Source organism: Mytilus edulis, chromosome 9, assembly GCF_963676685.1.
Source record: "Mytilus edulis chromosome 9, xbMytEdul2.2, whole genome shotgun sequence".
NCBI classification, from domain to species: domain Eukaryota; kingdom Metazoa; phylum Mollusca; class Bivalvia; order Mytilida; family Mytilidae; genus Mytilus; species Mytilus edulis.
Window position 1 is genome coordinate 50,062,133 of NC_092352.1, and position 19,210 is coordinate 50,081,342.

General features: G+C 32.6%; 1 protein-coding gene and 1 long non-coding RNA gene across 2 annotated transcripts; one reads left to right on the forward strand and one right to left on the reverse strand.

Moving 5' to 3' along the window:
* Positions 1-513: 513 nt before the first annotated feature.
* On the reverse strand, positions 514-4,864 carry LOC139489752 (uncharacterized). The gene is made up of 3 exons (XR_011656229.1): positions 4,740-4,864; positions 1,830-1,859; positions 514-592 (listed from the first exon to the last, which is right to left on the reverse strand). It is a non-coding gene; the product is annotated as an uncharacterized lncRNA (long non-coding RNA).
* Positions 4,865-15,241: 10,377 nt separating this feature from the next.
* On the forward strand, positions 15,242-16,069 carry LOC139490011 (uncharacterized). Its single transcript, XM_071276864.1, has one exon. The coding sequence runs from the start codon at positions 15,242-15,244 to the stop codon at positions 16,067-16,069; it is 828 nt and encodes a 275-aa protein (XP_071132965.1).
* The last annotated feature ends 3,141 nt before the right edge of the window (positions 16,070-19,210 follow it).

The following is a 19,210-nucleotide window of genomic DNA, read 5'->3' on the forward strand; positions in this document are numbered from 1 at the left end:
AATGAATCGCCTAAAATATTGACACCACCACCACAAATAAACCCTGACCCTCCTTTTCTTCCGAATATACACATTTCAATACATGGTCAGATAATGCACAAGTCCGTAAAAAAAATTGTCTATTAAAAATTCTGATTGTCAATTACTAAAGTGCATGGAAAAAACAACCAATGGAAAGGGCAAATACATTTCTCACTGTTCAAAAGAGTCGAAAGCTAACAGAGGGACATTCATAAGACGAAACTCTACCAGTGTCAGCATTAGAGAATGTCTGTACGAAGTAAGGAACATGAAAGTTGTGATCTATTCGTTTGATGTGTTTGAGCTTAAGATTTTTCCATTTGACTACGGACTTTCTGTCTTGATTGTTCCTTGGAGTTCTTTTTTATTGTTATTTCACTTTTTTGCTAATTGTATATTGTATTTCAAAGACTTCAATTGAATTATTCCTGATTAAGAAAATTATTTAAATAAAAAAAAATCTTCCTTTCAAATTATGTCACGTTTGGTTCATACCTTCGCCGAATAAACACAATAACTCCGATGATGCAGACCATTACAATAACAGCTACGGGTATCCCTACAGCTAGTCCTGTAAATTCAATTAGAAAAACAAAATTAATTCAATGACATTCACTTTACTTTTGTCCATCGCTTGAAAATATAAATTGCATTCACGATTCTGTAAACATGGTTAAACCTTAGTCGACCCTTGATCTAAGGAATTTTGTAAAGTCCAAAGTTAAATAAATCATAGATGCCTGGTTTAAAATTTGTATTTGCGCCAGACGCGCGTAAGTTTCATGAGTTCTGTTTACACCTTTTCTTGTTCACAGGTTCTCCTTTTTGGTTGCTCATTATTTTCATTGTATAGCAGTTTTGACTGATGTTTGGTGTTCGTTGTTTTGATTCAGCTATATTTATGATATTATTAACCTGATGACAATGTCGGTGTAACTATTTCGCTTACTGTATTCAAAAATATATACTTCAACAGTAGAATCTATTCCATACACGAATTTAAAATTAAGTATGCACAATTGAGACATGCAGATTATTACCTAATGTAAGACAACTTTGCTTTCAGATAAAAAAAACCCATAATACTTAGACACCTTAACATACCTTTTTGGATAACACATCGGTTCACATACTCCCAAAAGTTTCTTTACACATGTGACACAACTACTGGAAATGATTTCGATCCGGATTTCTTTCATGTTATGTTTTAAATTTTTATCATATACATCAACACTTGAATTGTGAAATCAAATGAATAATTTGTTGTTTGAATACTATGTTAGCTTAATTTGCTCCTCCGACAATCACCCCACAACTATTATCCAACCGTTGGTTCCCATTCAACAATCTTATCAAGTTTAGCTTTGCACTACCCATATATGGATTGCTATTATTTTTACATGATACCGTTTCGTCACTGTTAAGTTTATAATATCCATCGGCTTATATATTCAAAAAGAACTCTTAAATGCGGCCTTAAATAAAGATAACAGAATTAACGCTGTTTAAAAGTCATAAATCGAGAAGAGAAAACAAATCCGGGTTACGAACTAAAACCGAGAAATTAAATCAACTATAAGAGGGAAAAAAAACGAAATAAAAGAACACAGAAGTGCAACAAAAACAAACAACAATGCAACATACATAAAAACGAACTATACATAAAAAATGCCATATGCCTAACTTGGTTCAGGACATGTTATTATGTCTTTTTATGTCTTTTTAAACTTAAAGACATTCTGATCAGTGTGTCATAATTTTGATATTCTCAACTTTCGAAAATGTTGAAAAAATAGCAAATAACTTACCTTCATCTGTAACAAATCTAAGTTCGTGATCTGAAGAAATACATGACACAACGATATAGTACGTAAACATGGAAAGGGTAATTGTATATTTAAGGAATGACTGTAATATTTGTTCTGTCTATTCTAAATAACATAAAACATGTGGTGTACACCGAAGAACCCGCGTAGAGTGTTATTTTAAAGTGTGTACCACATGGCTGATGTTATTTTGAATAGATAGAAAACATATTAAAGTCAATCCTTATAATTCAATTCTAAATTTCATTTTAAGACGGAGTGAATCACAAAAAAAACTTTGATGACGTCACGGTCACATAGAATTGTTGTGTCTATGAGCATATAAACAAAACACTGTCAGTCAATGAGAAGACGCGTTTCATCCAAAATTAAACTATTGATAAATAATATTCGACATTCTCGTATAGGCGGTAGTGTTTTGCAGTAGATTCAAAACGGCTATCAATTCACAAATAATACATGACGGTCTTGATGCTATATGTACCTGATGTACTGAAAATTGTTTTATCATCTTAATAATGTGTTATAAACTCATCATAGATACCAGGATTGAAATTTATATTAACGCCAGACGTGCGTTTCGTCTTCGAAATATTCATCAGTGACGCTAGAATCAAAACATTTCAAAAAGGCCAAATAAAGTACGAAGTTGAAGAGCATTGAGGACCAAAAATCCTAAAAGTTTTTCCAAATAGCAATTTTATTTGAAGGACAGTGACAACAGGACGACAGACAATGATAACAATTTATCGGCATTACCTATAATAAGAAAGCATAGTTAAGCTGACTGTAAAAGAATGAGGAAATCACACAAGCATCCCGTCTTACAGGAAATAAATTAATGAATGAAATGTTAACTTTTTAAACATATAAAAACAGATTCACCGATTATACTAAAAACTTAGTTAATGCTTGCTTATATACCTATATGGAGTTATTTTCTTTCAGAACGTCAGGTTATTCTTTTTCAGAATCAACCCGGACGATACCATGTTTCAATGGTATATGCTCCAAGGCATAAAATAATGACCTGTGTAAGGTCATTATTTTCTTTGATAAACATGCAATCTATGATTTAATTTTATTCGTCTAATAGTTTTGTGTTGACGATTTGGAAATTTATTTTCTATAGTTCAACAAATGATAGATGTAAAAGAAACCGTCATTGTAGACCCGCAATTTAATTTTAGAAACAAATTACGTGAATTAAGTTATGTTGATTTATCGCTATAATAAAGAAACATTATCATATAGGTCAGATGAATTTTAATGTAGACTTTCATAAAATAAATCCAGATTTAACATATTCGTGTGTAAGATTTTTAAAATCTTATTGAGTCAAACTGAATAGGTTGATTGATTTTTGGTTGCTTGCTTAACGTCAGTGGCAAATATTTCATGCATGTTCAGAACGATACACACTGAATAGGAAATCATACTGTGACCTACATGTATTTATATTCGTCTTCGTGTCAGTTCTTAACTTTTTAAAATTTATGTATACTTTTTACTCTATCAATGATCAACTAATAAAATAATCTTATATTCTATTGAATAACATTAACGTAACTCACGAAAGGGTCGGGTGCGGGGGTATATAATTTTATCCTGACTATCTTTAAATAAAATGTATTGCTATTCGAAAGACAATCTTTCTGATTTTTTCATTCGATTCAAGTAAAATGGTTAAATAAATAACAATTTTTCTGCGATAGAAATAACATAGCAAATAGAAAAAAAAACCATAACCCCTCCCCCTTTTCAATAAGCTAAGTGGTACAATAAATAACTTACAATGGGTCTTGTATTTTTCATACATCGTTATCGGATGGTAAAAGTACATTTGTGTCTTCATGCAGTTACAGTAATATGTTTATTGTGTATGGATAACAATTTTTAAAAGGTTTATATCTAAATTATTTAGTGAGTTTTATTTCACATTTTAAATGAGCCGCAGGGCGTATTAAAACCTGAACGCATTTGAAAGGAATATCCCACTTTAGTGTTGTCGGTAAAAAAGGAAACTAAATTTTACAAATCTTTATAAAATTAATATTTTTTGACGGTATATAAGTCAGATAATGCATATTTTAAGGTTTTTCTTGTCGTAGAACACACCTCGGGGTGTCAGGATTGTTCAAAGAAAGACCTCCCTCCGGTCGGTCTTTCATTTGATCAATCCTGACAACCCTCGGTGTGTTCTACGACAAGAAAAACCTTAAAATATGCATTATCTATAACATACATACACCAATGACAGGTAACTGTCCCAAATAGGAAATATATACAATTACAATGTTCCTAGAATAGTTCCTTATTAACTGGAAACTCTACATGGCAAATACATTCAACCATTCAAACTCTTTATGTCTCAGAAATGTCAATTATGCATAAGAAGAACAATAATGACCGATCTTAATGTGTGGATACTATCATAGGTAATTATATAACATGTATTAGTGGATATAACCTGAAGGTAGTTAGTGTAAGGTATAACAAAAAATTCAAAAAGATATATCGGGTACGAAGTTAAATGTAAGTATTTGAAAGTTCAGATCTGATCACCACAGTTCACTTTCAAACTTGAAAAAATAATTAGCTACTTCAATGATACAACATATTTTTTTTTTGATTTTTAATAAAGAGCATTGGGATTGGGAATTTTTTTTTATATTGCTTACAGTAATAACTTTAGATTGTTCTAAATGGTAGGACGAACAGGTTGCATGTGAGGACATTTGAAATGCCACTTGAAGATAAAGGTTTGTTGGATACTGGAGACTTGCAGACTTCTTTTAAAAGATGATTTGTAATAAGTTAATACTATTCAGTATTTCATGAACTAAACATAAGATTGTAATTTCACATGCTAACCACATTATCTTTACTTACCTGAAATGTCAGACATTTCCACGAGGACACCAGGTGAACTAACATATGACGCGGTTTGATTGGGCAAACACGATCCAGGATATATGGTTGCCTTCAAGGTCTTCTCTTGCAATCGCAAAGTCTAAAATAATTTCAAAAAATATTAGAATATACAACAATGAACCGCAAATATCAAATATTTGCTGTATTACCGTGTAAAAAGTTTCTTTTGTTATCAAAATATATTTAAACAAAATCTTATCTTATCCATGCATTTAGTTTTGCCAACCATGTTAATCGCATATTATATATCTAAAGCATTGGATCGTTTTTTTCCCCAAATACGAAACCGATCTTGTCTTGACACTAGCCAATATAGTGTATTACATAAACAGCTAACAAGAATAAGCGTCAACTCCCAACAAAGGTAGAGATCACTAGAGGAGGGAACTCGGTATCAAAAGTTAGGATAGATGCATCTACGTTTTGATTAACTAGTTGGGATTGCTCAACCTATTGTTTTGATTAACTAGTAGGGATTGTTCAACCTATTGTTTTGACTAACTCTGTTGTTGAAATATCAAAACAAATTTTTAGAATTTATCCCATGAATATACCTCCTGTTCATGATCATTGTCATACTTTTAAAAAAAATCTTAACTGCCATTGCATTAAACTAGGGATGGCAACGAGTACTCGAGTACTCGGGTACTCGGTCGGAAGGCCGAGTACTCGACTACAGTTTTAGTACTCGGATACTCGTTTGCCTTTTATACATCTTGAGATATTTCTCATCATATATCCACTTATTTTAGTTCCGTTGAGATATCCCCTTTGTAATACTAAATAAAGTCAATAAACAAATTAAATATAATTATCATGAGGCTACTATTTGTTAACGTAGTACCCGCGACGTCCTTCCCTTCCGAGGGAATGTTTCATGTGCACTACTTGTAACAAAAAATAGAAAGTCAAACCGTCTTTCGTCTGAAATTGTTGGCCAGATCATATTTCTAAACAAGAACAAAATCAAAGTGACCTGTTGTGAACCCTATTCAACTGATTAAAGATGTTTTAACAGTGTTTGTACATGGATCAACACTTTCATGGATTAATAATTAACTCATCACAAGCCTTAAAAAGTTACCTTTGTTTGTTAATCAAGACTTCTATATAAACGGGATTGGTTTAAGATGTGCATTTAAATTAATAGTTGTTTAATTTAAAGATAGGCAAAAGTACTAAAGCGACATTCAAACCCAAAAGTCGAAAATACACAGACAACGCCATGGCAAAAAGAAAGAAAATCATACAAAAATAGGGCAATAAAACAAAGCACAGAAAAAGTAAGACCGATCAACACGGAAAAGCACAAGCAATTTAGAGTCCACTATTGTTTTTGACAAATTAATTGACAAGTCGTATTATAAAGATACCAACTCATCAGGAACAGAATGAGATGATACATGCATTGTTTACTTTGTCGGACTTTATATGGAAATATTTTTGATTTTATTGGAATTTGGTTCATGAACACGTACACAAACAATAATTGCTATTAACGAAAGGTAATAACAAACATACTGCATCCCACCTAAAATCTAAACCTTTCAATATACATTTAAGATTCATCCGAGTACTCGCGAGTACTCGAGTATCATGAACGAGTATCCGAGTATCAAATTTCAGATCTTTTGACATCCCTCCATTAAACAAAAATATAAACGATGCTCTTAACATTTTTTTTTATAAATGATTATCTTTTGAAGCCTGTGAAGTAAGGACATGACGGGATCTTTATAATATATATCGGTCATCAGACAATATTGTCTTCTGTCATTTGCATGACTAGATATACGCTAGGAAGGCAGTCTTTAGGTTGAATGTTCAATCTTCCACACAAAAAATAAATCTGACGGAATGCAAATTTTATATTTACAAGAGTAAGGCAGGGATATTCATACGTTGTGGATTTAAATGGCGAACTGGAATAGGTAGAAGTTCAGACGTTTGATAATGATTGTGAATGGTTCTTTGAAATATTTGTCGTAACAAAATACTTACATAACAAACTATTCTATATGGCTTGCCACGAACAACGAATGCGTCCATATTAAGTACGGCAAGGTAAGTCGTGCTCTCAGAATGTGTGCTGTACAAACAACTCCAGAGTCCACCGACTTATATATAAAACAAGATATTGTCCTTCAGCTACATATAACTGTAAACTAAGTGCAAGTATTTAAAACCGCACCAAAACAATCGTTAGTTGTAATTCAATCATACATTTGAAAGGATACTAAAATATGGCAAATGTTTAAAAGATTTAGAATAATTTTTAAAAATGATCTTTACCATTACTCTAGTTTTATTCATATGTATTCAACATCACGAACTATAGCATTTTAAAGATGTTTATAGATTCTTAAAATAATAAATACACTTTCTTACAAATTTAGGTTTCACATTATACATGTTGCAGTCCACATTATCATTCTAAGATGGTACGTTGTTATACTTTAAACATTAGAAATTATCGTACCTGAAAATGTTAGACTGATATCACAGGAATTGTATGTATAATTTATTTTCAGTCTGTCAGCTAATATTTCTAATTTTCCTGAGCAGCTTTGTGTTCCATCAGACGATCTAAATTTTACATTTTCAAAGTTTCTTAAAATAATGCTAGGACATTTCATTGCTAAATTAGTATCTGATGTACCTGTGTAAACAAAAACAAAATACTGTACTATCTTTAAACTTGTAATTAAAATTGACCTTATGTTGATTTGTGTTTTTTTGTTAAATGTTATTTTATCATATAGCTCTTCAACTGTTACGGTACTTATATACCTCGGCTTTCAAATATTTGGCTTTGATCGTTCCTGATGAAGGTCTTTTTAGATAAGAGCTTCGGACGCATTACATTATCTAGTGTGATGTTTTCTTTTTTTACAGCACTGGATCGATACCTCTATTGTTAAAAGATTATGTTTACCATTGTGTTTCATTAGCTTAAGTATAATTGTCGATGCTAAAAAAAGTATCAAATATGTTTAGCAGTTCACATTAAGATGTATTATACATTAAAACTTTTCCCAAGAAATAAAACTTGTTTTGTTGTCTAAATGTTGGTGGTAAAGGCAGATTGTTTATAGTCTGTTAAATTTCATTAACACTTTTTCTAGTCATTAGTCGATTATGTCTACTAGCTTGACATATAGTTGATCGGTCTAGACAATCGAATCTCTGTTTTGGTCCTTTTTTACTCATGCACTGTTGATTTGTTTTTGAAGTATACTAGAAATTAGTTTTCATACTTAAACGAATATATTTTTGATTGAAAAATACTGATGCTGCTTAAACCAAGCACGTATTAATAACATTTTAAGATTTCAAACTTTTTTTTAATTACATAGACGATCTACCAAAAAAATTGTATAAGTATCGAAACAGAGGACAGTCGAATCTAAGTTGATTTCAAGATCAAGCAACTAAGGCAAGGATCGTTTTCTATTTTGCAATATATATGTATGAAATGATATCGTGTTCAACTTAGGATGAAATTCGAACAGACAATGTCACACTTACAGAAGCAAACAATGTGAACATACAGGTATAATTTGTATTGTGAACTTATTACTGTAAAACTTGAAGTCTGTTTGTGCTAGATAACAGTTATTCTCAACATATGGGATATGTGTACGATTCCAAAAGAACCTCAGAAGCCTAAAGAAAATTTTAATATTTGTAGTATGAATACGATATATGCGAGTGGTAATTTCTGAAAAAAACATACCGTTTTTTATCAACATGACATAAGATCCTAGTTCGAAAGGGTTTTTTCTGTTACACACATCGTCGTGCATCACTGGGTTGTCATTGTTACTAATGTAAATTCTGTCATTGCTCGTAGTTTCTATAGCTGAATTAAAAAAAAAATTTTTTTAATGAATACACAATGTTTCACAATGGACTAATGCGTGTATCAATTTAATAGTTTTCACAATACTTCGGCGTGTCATCCTGTTAATATAAACAAATGTATACGTTGCTTTTGTTCACAAACATATTTTAATCTGAAACATTTCTTCCTATATAGCTATGTGTGTCTTTATTCTATTTTGGCTAGAGGAAAAGTAGATGGTCAAGATCTCACAAAACTTATTTAGCCCCGTCGAACTTTTGGGCCTGTTCACAGTCAGTAGTCTCTAGCTGGCTTTTGTAAGGCTTTCATATTTATTGATTTTATTTATATAATTTGGATTTTAGTGTGACGTCCGTTCATGCTGAACTGGTACACAATTTTATTTAGGGGCCAGCTGATGACCAATTACGTGTGATAGATTTTATCGCTGCGTTGAAGATCCATTTGTGGCCTTCGGCTGCTGTCTGCTTTTTATCGGGTTGTTGTCTCTATGACATATTCCCCATTTTCATTCTCAATTAATTTTATTACTCTTAAAAGACTGAACAATACATTATTCCGTAAACTCAGTTTGTCAGTCTTATACACTACTGACAATTTGGTTCTATTCAGAAATTGCGGTTGTGGTCAGTCTATGTTCAGACTGTTCAATAGCTGTTTTGAATCTGTTACTGAATAAAATGCGAGCAAACTGTCTAAACAGTACTGCATTTGCAGTGGAAAATGACAAAAAACTGAAAATGATTTAATAATGTACTGTACCAATCCTCCTCGTAACATAGAACGGTAGTGTTACAGTACAACATAAGACAAAAATTATAAAATGATTTGAAAAGAGCTAAACTCATCAGATCTATACGAAGTAGAATACAAATTTATAAGACAGACTGGATGCGGCAAGGTACAAAAAATGTATACATAAATTATGAAAAAAGAAACAAAAATTTAATACAGACTCGACAGTAGTAGTAATTGCTGTCTGCTAGTTCGAAATAAAAAAAAATCTTATAAAAATTATGTTTTTAGGATTAAACAATCAATCATTACATTCAGCATCTATTGAATTTTTGAAAAAAATACATCATTTATAGTCAGATAAAAACATAATATTGTACAACGTCTAGATAAAAGCGTTTTAAACACCATTTTGTAGATAAATCAATTGATTTATATGGCATAATTTTTATGAGTCGATGACACTGCTGGTGGACGTTTCGTCCCAGAGGGTATCATCAGCCCAGGAGTCATCATTTTGGCGTTGATATGAGAGTCAATTATATGGTCATTTTTCTTTATAGATTCGAAAAACTAAGGATTTTCTCATCACAGGAATACATTACCTTAGTCGTATTTGGCAAATTATTTTGGAATTTTGGGTCTTCAATGCTCTTCAATTTTGAATTTGTTTGGTTTTATAACTATTTTGATCTGAGCGTCACTGTTGAGTCTTATGTAGACGAAACGCGAGTCTGGCGTATTAAATTATGATCAATGTACATTGATAACTATTTTATTCGAGTTGACAACCGTGAAATCGAAATTTAATGTAAGTTCGCGGCTTGGTGACATTTTTCTAAAATGTGAGTTAATAACCTTGTAATATACTGAGGCATATATTTTTTTTTATTCAGAACAAGTGCCTGTTATATACATTCACATAGAAACAACCCTTATGTCATAATGCTCAGTAAAGTGACTTGTATTTCTACTTGAAGTCTTTTAAACGATTTTATCATGTACTGATTGTTCGAAAGTAAATGCTCGTTCGTAACATGCGTAAATACCCCCATAATTTAACGGAGGTATGTTTAGTTTAACCACCCATACAACCATGAGTGCACTAACCTGTTGCAACATAATAGTAATACTTGTCGAAAGTGACGTTGTGAAACTCCAGACATAAGTGTGGCCTACGAAAAACACCAAAAACATCAAACGTGGAAGTACCTCTGTAATGAAACCAATTTGGCTGATTAGTATGATTATTAAAAAGCCGTTAGTTAGTTCTGTAGGTATTATAATTTTATTTAAAAAAATGTATAGCTGATGCATATGTAGTTTACATAATACAAAAATAATGTAGGCATGCCTTTTTTGTACAAGTACTACGTTCGTTAACGAGAAAAACAAACTTTTAAGTATTTAACAAATGTAACTGGTCATCACATGTCATTTGTGGAAGACTTTCAGATGTTTGTATATTCCTTTTTATATGTCATTATCTTGATATTGCATAAATTCACTCTTCTATTTATTCTATGAAAATAAACTATAAAAATTAAGTCATCATATACTTTATAAACCGATAACATTTTCTAAGACCGTTAAATGTAAGGCCTTATAAATGTTACAAATTACCATTCTATGTTGTATTTGTCGTAGTAAAAAATAAACATATCATCCTGTATGAGTTCAGTACCCATTGTTGAATATATTATTCACCCTAGACTAGTTATAATTATAGGAAGTCATTCTTTTTATAGCAGATTAGTTCATCTACAGTTTCGTTTGCGATATGTATTCGTGTTCTGAGTTCACGCAGTTAAGGCTTTTATTTTCTTTTCTATTATGATTTGGAGTACGTTACTTTTTATTTTGATGCAATGACATAACCAGTTTGTGCTTTTTGTTTTGTTTTGGTGTAAACAATTAATTACCTTAGATGGTACTGATCATTGGATAGAGTAATGCAGTCAAAATCAGACATACTAAATGTGAAAGACAACGATATAGTATAACCAGAAAGTTTATTTGCTGTAAACGTTAATACTCCGTGTTCTGCACTTATCCATGAGCCCCTCAAGTCTTCTGGAAACGTACAATGTGCATCTGTGGAATATAGACATAACGAGTTTAATACATGATTGACCATACTAAAATGATACAGATTGTTGAAATAAGTGAATATCATATATACACATAGAAAAAAAGTCAAAAAAGTATTGCAACACTAAATTGAAATTCAAATAAAAAAAAAACTCTTAATTTTTCTTATGTGATATAATTTAATGAAATAGAACTAGTTAAACATTATTTAAATCTCACCTGAGTTTTATAAATAAATGTTTGCAGCTACTGTACCCGTAAACAGTAAAACGGATGTTTTTACACTTTATATAACCAAGTTTATAATGTATATTATTGACACCTTGTAATTGGTCATCCACAACTCGTAACTGTAGCAAGATGGTAGATAATCAGCATATGAGAAGCAGGTATGTCGCTGTGACAATTGCACGTATTGTTGGTCATCATCATTCCACTATAAGTCGTTTTGAGAATAAAAATCACATGATGTAAAAGATTTTCCGAGATCAAGAAGACCCCCTATAACATCTGCTAGGGAAAAGCATTGCTACTGGTTATCATGCGAAAAGACCATGTCGGGAACCTTTTCTTACGAACAGACACACTGTTGCCCGTATTCAATGTAGTGCAGAGCTCGCCAAAGATGGAAATTAATATCGTGGAGGTAGATCCATTGTTCCAAAGGAGTTCTATTTATCTTCCTTGGCTCGATCGTATATATATATGTAGATGAACCATATCGAGCATGTATGGGACACTATTGAGCGTAGAGGACACCCCAGTTCAAACACGTCATGAAATAAACAATGACCTTCATCAGGAATGATTGCTACTACCTCAGCAACAAATTAGTCGACTTAAGGCAGGAATCAGAAGACGATAAGACGCGGTTATCCGTTTTAATGGAGGCTGCACACAAAGTACTAATTCTGGCGTATAACGATCAACCATGATGTGAACAATCATTTTAAGAATAGTTTTGAAATGTCTGACATTGTAAAGTTCGACTACAGTAAAAGTTGTAAAATGCATTTTTTTCAAGGCGTTGCAATTCTTTTATCCATATTTATCTTACCTTCTATACATTTTTTGGAATATGGTTGGTGAAAAGCGTCCGCGTGGAGACTGTATATTTCATATTAGGTTAGTAGGGAGACAGGGCTTATTTCATACACGGTTAGTAGTGGTTTCCGTCTATAAGAACAAAACGGTACTGAGAAAAATCTTAAAGGTAAAGGGAAATCGATGATTAAGATTGAAATACATTCATAAAACACATTTTAACCTAACAAGTTGTTATTGCTGGCATCTGTTTTTGTAGGATCAATGGAAATAGTTTCTTAATGATACCAGTATTGAAGACTAGCTCATTTTGATATGTCACTAGTCAAAAATTCACACGTTAAGATAGTCGGTAAGATACATTCTTTACATAGTGTGCTAGTGACTTAATACGGTATATATGGGGTCAGTTAATTTCATATGGGAATTCGAGCTTTTACTGCTCCCATATATACCGTATAAGGTCACTAACACACTATGTAACTAATAATATTTATCATATACTTAGCATTAATATGATAGCTTTTGCATAACCTTGGCTAATAACCATTATCAGAGGCCTCTCGTGCAAAAAATCCATAACAATGCCTCTCGTGCAAGTTACTTCCGGTATCTTGTGTTTATGTTTCCTTATGACGTAAGATATGTTTTATTATGACATCAACATTTAATGGGAACTTTTGTGATGTTCATTAATGGCGGACAAATAGGTATATTGGATCCAGTGGTAAATCGTTTTGTACAGAACCAGCTGTTATTGACAAACAGATGTAAACATGGCTAAATCAAATGATAAAGATTTTCAAAATGATGATAGTTTTTTATCATGGGGATTTACTGGATCTACTGAATTTATGTTTCCATAAAAAAAATATAGAGGTAGTGATGCTATTGTTGGACAATTAAAGCGTACAGTATGTTGGTTGTATAATTTAACTTCTTACGGGTATCATCCCTCGACCAATATCAGCACCTCGACTTCGTCTCGGGTTAAAGTGGGGTTCTAGGGATGATCTCTCTCTCTCTCTCTCTCTCTCTCTCTCTCTCTCTCTCTCTCTCTCTCTCTCTCTCTCTCTCTCAATGGGACTAACAGTTTTATTCTTATAAGTAACAAACATATACCACGATCCTACTATAACTCCTTTTATGAAAATTATGTTACATAACATGCAATTTTTAGATTTTATGCTGATCAATCTACGGATTTAGTTTTTATATAATTTCACAACAATCGCTTTTTTTCGATTTATCGTGTGTTTCAGCTTTCCAAAAAATAAGTATTTCTTCCAAGCATCAGTTTTGTGAAAAAAAATATTATCGAACATATGAGACCTGTATGTCATGCTCTTTGATTTGCCACGTTTATCATAATTTTTGTCAATCGAATTAGGTTTCAGACAACACATTTTACACAGAGTAACAAACAGTTCTCTCAAATACAAAACAAAAGATAGTATACATTTATTTCCCGTGCCGAAGGGAGATATGAAGATTTGTTCGCCCACAACTATTCGTATTTCACGAGGGTATATATATATATATATATATATATATATATAATGTCTAAAAATAGCAACAATCAACATTCAATCTATTTAAGCGTGGATCAGTTTGTGAAAATAAACTGATACAGTTACTAAATTAAAATTATATAAATGTCTAAGAATATAACTTAAACACACTAATTAATACATAAAAAAGTTCTATTAGATGTTAAATAGAAATACGCAATATTTCGCTAAACAAATTAGCTTCATCAGGCGTGTGCATCTTTCAAGGTGAAATCGGATGCATGACAAAAAATATTTTTGTAGCTAAATCTATACAAGAGTTGAGGAAAAGTGTAACATATTGATTGATGTTGCATAAAATATGTTTGTAGCTACAACTACATGAACTTGGAATAAAAGTTTAACACATTTATAGATGTTCGATTAATTGTATGAGTTTCTATAAATTAATTTGTATGATTTCAAGATACTTATGGTTTTGATTTGTTTTTAAATCTTTTTTCGTCTCTCTCATTGAGTCCATCAGGTTCAAGAGTTCGTAACTGGTGCATCCAAAATCTCTTTCTTTTTTGTCTTCCTTGTGTATCCCAATTTTGATTTTTCTCAATGATTTGAAATGTGACGTTTTCAAAATCATGTCCTGCTCTTAAAAGGTGTCTTGTAATTGGGCAGTTCCTTTCTTTTGTATAAAATGACCGATGGTTATTTAGTCGGATGTTAAATGGTGTTTCTGTTTCACCAACATATTGTATTTTGCAAGTTCCACACGTTAGAACATACATGCAATTTTGCGTTTTGCAATTTGATGTTATGAATATGTTGTATTTTTTCTTTGTGACTGTGCTGACGAATTGGGTTTCGATAGTGGCGACTCTGCAGCACTTACAATTGCCCCTTCCGCATGGTGTATAACCTCCGATTGTTGATATCTCCTGTTTAGATACTTTAGATGTTACTAGAATATCTTTGAGGTTTTTGGGTCTGCGGTAAGCCATAATGGGAGGTGATGGAAAAATCTCTTTTAAGGAAGGATCTTTTTCAATAAGACGCCAGTGTTTGTGGACAATTGATGAAAGATTTGTCAGGTCAGGATGAAAGCTAACAACAAACGGGATTTTAACACTTAATCAAAGATCAGACTCAAACTGGCAAGAAATAAAGGTGACAAGAACAAATGCAAAAGAGAGAGATATGACCTAAACAAGCTAAAAATTATGGATGTAAGGAAAAAGTACAATATTGAAGTGAGAAACAGATTCCAAGTACTGGAAGAATTTAATATAGAAGATCCAGTGTTGAAATATGAAGGTGCAGTAGAGATATACACTGAGGCAGCTAAACAGGTATTGGGGAGCAGTAAAAAGATCAGTAAACCATGGATAACCAACAATACATGGAAAATGGTTGATGAAAGAAAAGAAATTAAAAATAAATTAGAAGGAACTAGATCGGAAAGATTAAATGTGAGACTCAACGAAGAATACAAGCAGAAAAATAAAGGGGTTAAGAAATGTGCACGAGAGGATAAAAGGAAGTGGTACAATATGATGGCTGAAGATGCAGAAAAAGCAGCAAAAAATGGCAGAAGCAAAGAGCTTTATAACATCACTAAAATACTAACAGGTGAAAGAAAGAGGCAACACACAGGAGTAAAAAGTAACGAAGGAGAACTGAAAAGTGAAAGAAATGATATTTTGAATAGATGGGTAGAACATTTTATTGAAGTTTTGAATAGGCAAGATCCTCTTTATCCAATTTCAGAGGAAGATGTAGGCATGGCCGAAATTATAATAGAGGAGATCGATCTAGGAGAATGGACAGTAGCTGAAGTTAAAAGAGCACTGAAGAAGACACAAAATGGGAAGTCAGCAGGAATAGACAGTGTAACACCAGAGTTTATAAAGGCAGACATCGACCTTACAGCAGAGAAAATGGCAGAAATATTTAACAGCCTATGGGAAGAAGAAAATTGGCCATCAGACTGGAGAAAGGGATTGATTTGTAAGATCTTTAAGAAGGGCGATATATATGACAGATTGTAACAACTGGAGGGGAGTGACACTTTTACCTGTTTTCAGTAAAGTATTCTGCAGAATGCTAATAGAAAGAATAAAAGAAGGAATAGACAAGAGATTGAGGAATGAGCAGGCAGGATTTCGACCAAAAAGAGGAACAACTGAACAGATTTTTATCCTTCGAAACATACTCGAGCAAACAAATGAATGGAGGGCAGCTTTAATAATACTTTTTATAGACTTCGAAAAAGCATTTGACTCAGTCCACCGAGAGAGTCTATGGTATATCATGAAGAGCTACGGAATACCAGACAAGATCATAAGAACCATAAAGGAGATATATAAAGGATTTAAGTGTTCTGTCATCGATCAGGGAGAAACATCAGAATGGTTTGAGATAAAATCAGGAGTGAAACAGGGATGCGTAATGCCAGGTTTTCTTTTCCTTCTAGTCATAGACTGGATCATGCGGAAAACAACTGCAGACAAAGCCAGAGGGATACGATGGAACTTTAATACTGTTCTAGAATATCTTGACTTTGCTGACGACATCGCACTTCTTTCCTCAAAATTTAGCGACCTTGATGAAAAAACACAGAAATTAACAACTAAAGCTGAAAGAGTTGGAATGAAACTTAACCCTAAAAAGTGTAAAACTCTGAGATCCAAGCAAACAAAGAATAAATAGTTGATAACGTTATACGACCAGAAAGTAGAAGATGTAGACAAGTTCACATACCTTGGAGCAGTCATGGATAAAGAGGGAGGAGGCAGTTGTGACATCAAAAACAGAATACAGAAATCAAGAGGGACATTCCATCGCCTAAGAAATATATGGTATGCAAGAGGAAGTGGCCGAAAAACAAAAATAAAACCTATATAATTCATTAGTTAGACCTGTATTATTGTATGGATGCGAAACATGGAAACTAACAAACATTGAAGAGAAGAAACTAAATACCGTAGAACACCAATGCCTAAGAAAGATCCTAAAAATAAGATGGCAAAGTAAAACATCGAACAAAACAGTAAACGAAATAGCTAACACCAGAAACATCAGTTGTGAAATCAGAAGGAGACGGTGGACATGGATAGGACATACATTAAGACGTGAAAGAGACAACAACAGCTATGTAGCTCTACAATGGGCACCTGAAGGGAAAAGAACTAGAGGAAGGCCAAAAACTACATGGAGAAGAACAACAGAGAGAGAAAGGAACCAACAAGGATGGACAAGTTGGAACGTAGCCAGAACAGCGGCAAAAGATAGAAAAGGGTGGAAAAGCAGCGTGGAGGCCTTATGCGACTTCTGGCGCGGAGAGAATTAAGTAAGCAATCGATATGTTACACTTTTCCTCAACTCTTGTATAGATTAAGCTACAAAAATATTTTTTTGTCATGCATCCGATTTCACCTTGAGAGATGCACAGGCCTGATGAAGCTAATTTGTTTAGCGAAATATTGCGTATTTCTATTTAACATCTAATAGAACTTTTTAATGTTTTAATTAGTGTGTTTAAGACATTTATATATTTTAATTCAGTAACTGTATCAGTTTATTTTCACAAACTGATCCACGCTTAAATAGATTGAATGTTGATTGTTGCTATTTTTAGACATTATATATATAAGGAGACGGTGGACATGGATAGGACATACATTAAGACGTGAAAGAGACAACAACAGCTATGTAGCTGTGATCTTTCGATGGTGGGCAAATCTTCATATCTCCCGAGGCAAAGGGAAATTGATGTTTTATTCAACTGGTAATGCTTGGTTTACTATCAAAATATTAAATATTATTTTGCATACATTTTTTCCTAATCCGTTTGATTTTATTAATTAAACTAAACACGACATACCCACTGATAAACAGTACAGATCAAAATTTAATTATAAGTCTATTTGTTTTATCGTCTAAATAAATTTGAACATGATAACAACTTTTTCTATTGCTATTCTAAGAAGAATAAGAGTTTAAAACGTTATGAACATTAACCGCCCGTAACGTCGCACGACGTAATCCCGATATTTCAGATGGGGAATATGATCCTCAGAATGGAAAATGAAGATTTGTTCAATATCACGCGGGATGGTCTCAACCTATCAAAAATTGATTAAACTATCAATATGTATAAACAGCGGAATGACACGTTTAATCGCACAAATTATTGAATATTCTATAACATATCGAGCATAAACTATAGGGAAAAGAACCATGTGTTGAACAAATGTTAGTCCTGAGAAGCTAAACAACAGACATTAACATTATTTTGGACAATTAATGATTAAATCACTTCAAAGCGCCAACCAAAGTTTTTGGTATTATATGACTAATTGATTTTGCATACAATGCTCATCGATCAGTGCACTGTTTTCATATGAATACAATCTTGGAGAAAGTCATAATATAACAGATCAGGTTCACAAAAATGAGGACACAATTATGGTAAAGAAAATTGGAACATATTTGTCCTCATATGTAATGTATGTAAAACATATATTACATATCGCGCAACAAACTCGTACTGACGTCCGTCAAGTCTTCTCGGCTAAGATGCTTCATTGTAAGCAGCAACACAATTCAAGGAACCCATAATAGGAAATTGCAAACTCCTGTATCCGGAATATTGTATTAACTAAGAGATATATTACTCAACATGGATGCGCTCCTGAAATATTGTAAATACGTACAAATTAAGGGTTCATAATTTCTACCCTGAAATTATCTCTATTACGTAAAGTTATACTCTCAACAGACCGTTTTTGTCAAATTTCACATGAAGATCAAGATATCAGACACACTTAGCTATATCTATGGAATCCTATATTTGTAATGGGATAGATGCGTGTAAGAAAGTCAACACACTTCATAAATTTAATTAGAGGACTTTATCGACATAGCAGAATGTCAAATTTAACAATAACGCTAGATCCTTTTTATTCTTCCGAAAATGCCCAATTGAAGAAAGAAAAAAGTCAGAATGAAATCGAATAAGGGAATTTCAATTGTTTGTTGAAATTTATACGCCCCCCCCCCCCCCCCCTCAAACTTAACACAAGGGTTGTCATTTTTTAAATCAAGTATCCTCACGCTGATAATATAAATTAGAAAAAAAGAAGTTGTGTCATGCTTTCCAAAGGACAACTATCCACCAAAGATTTAAC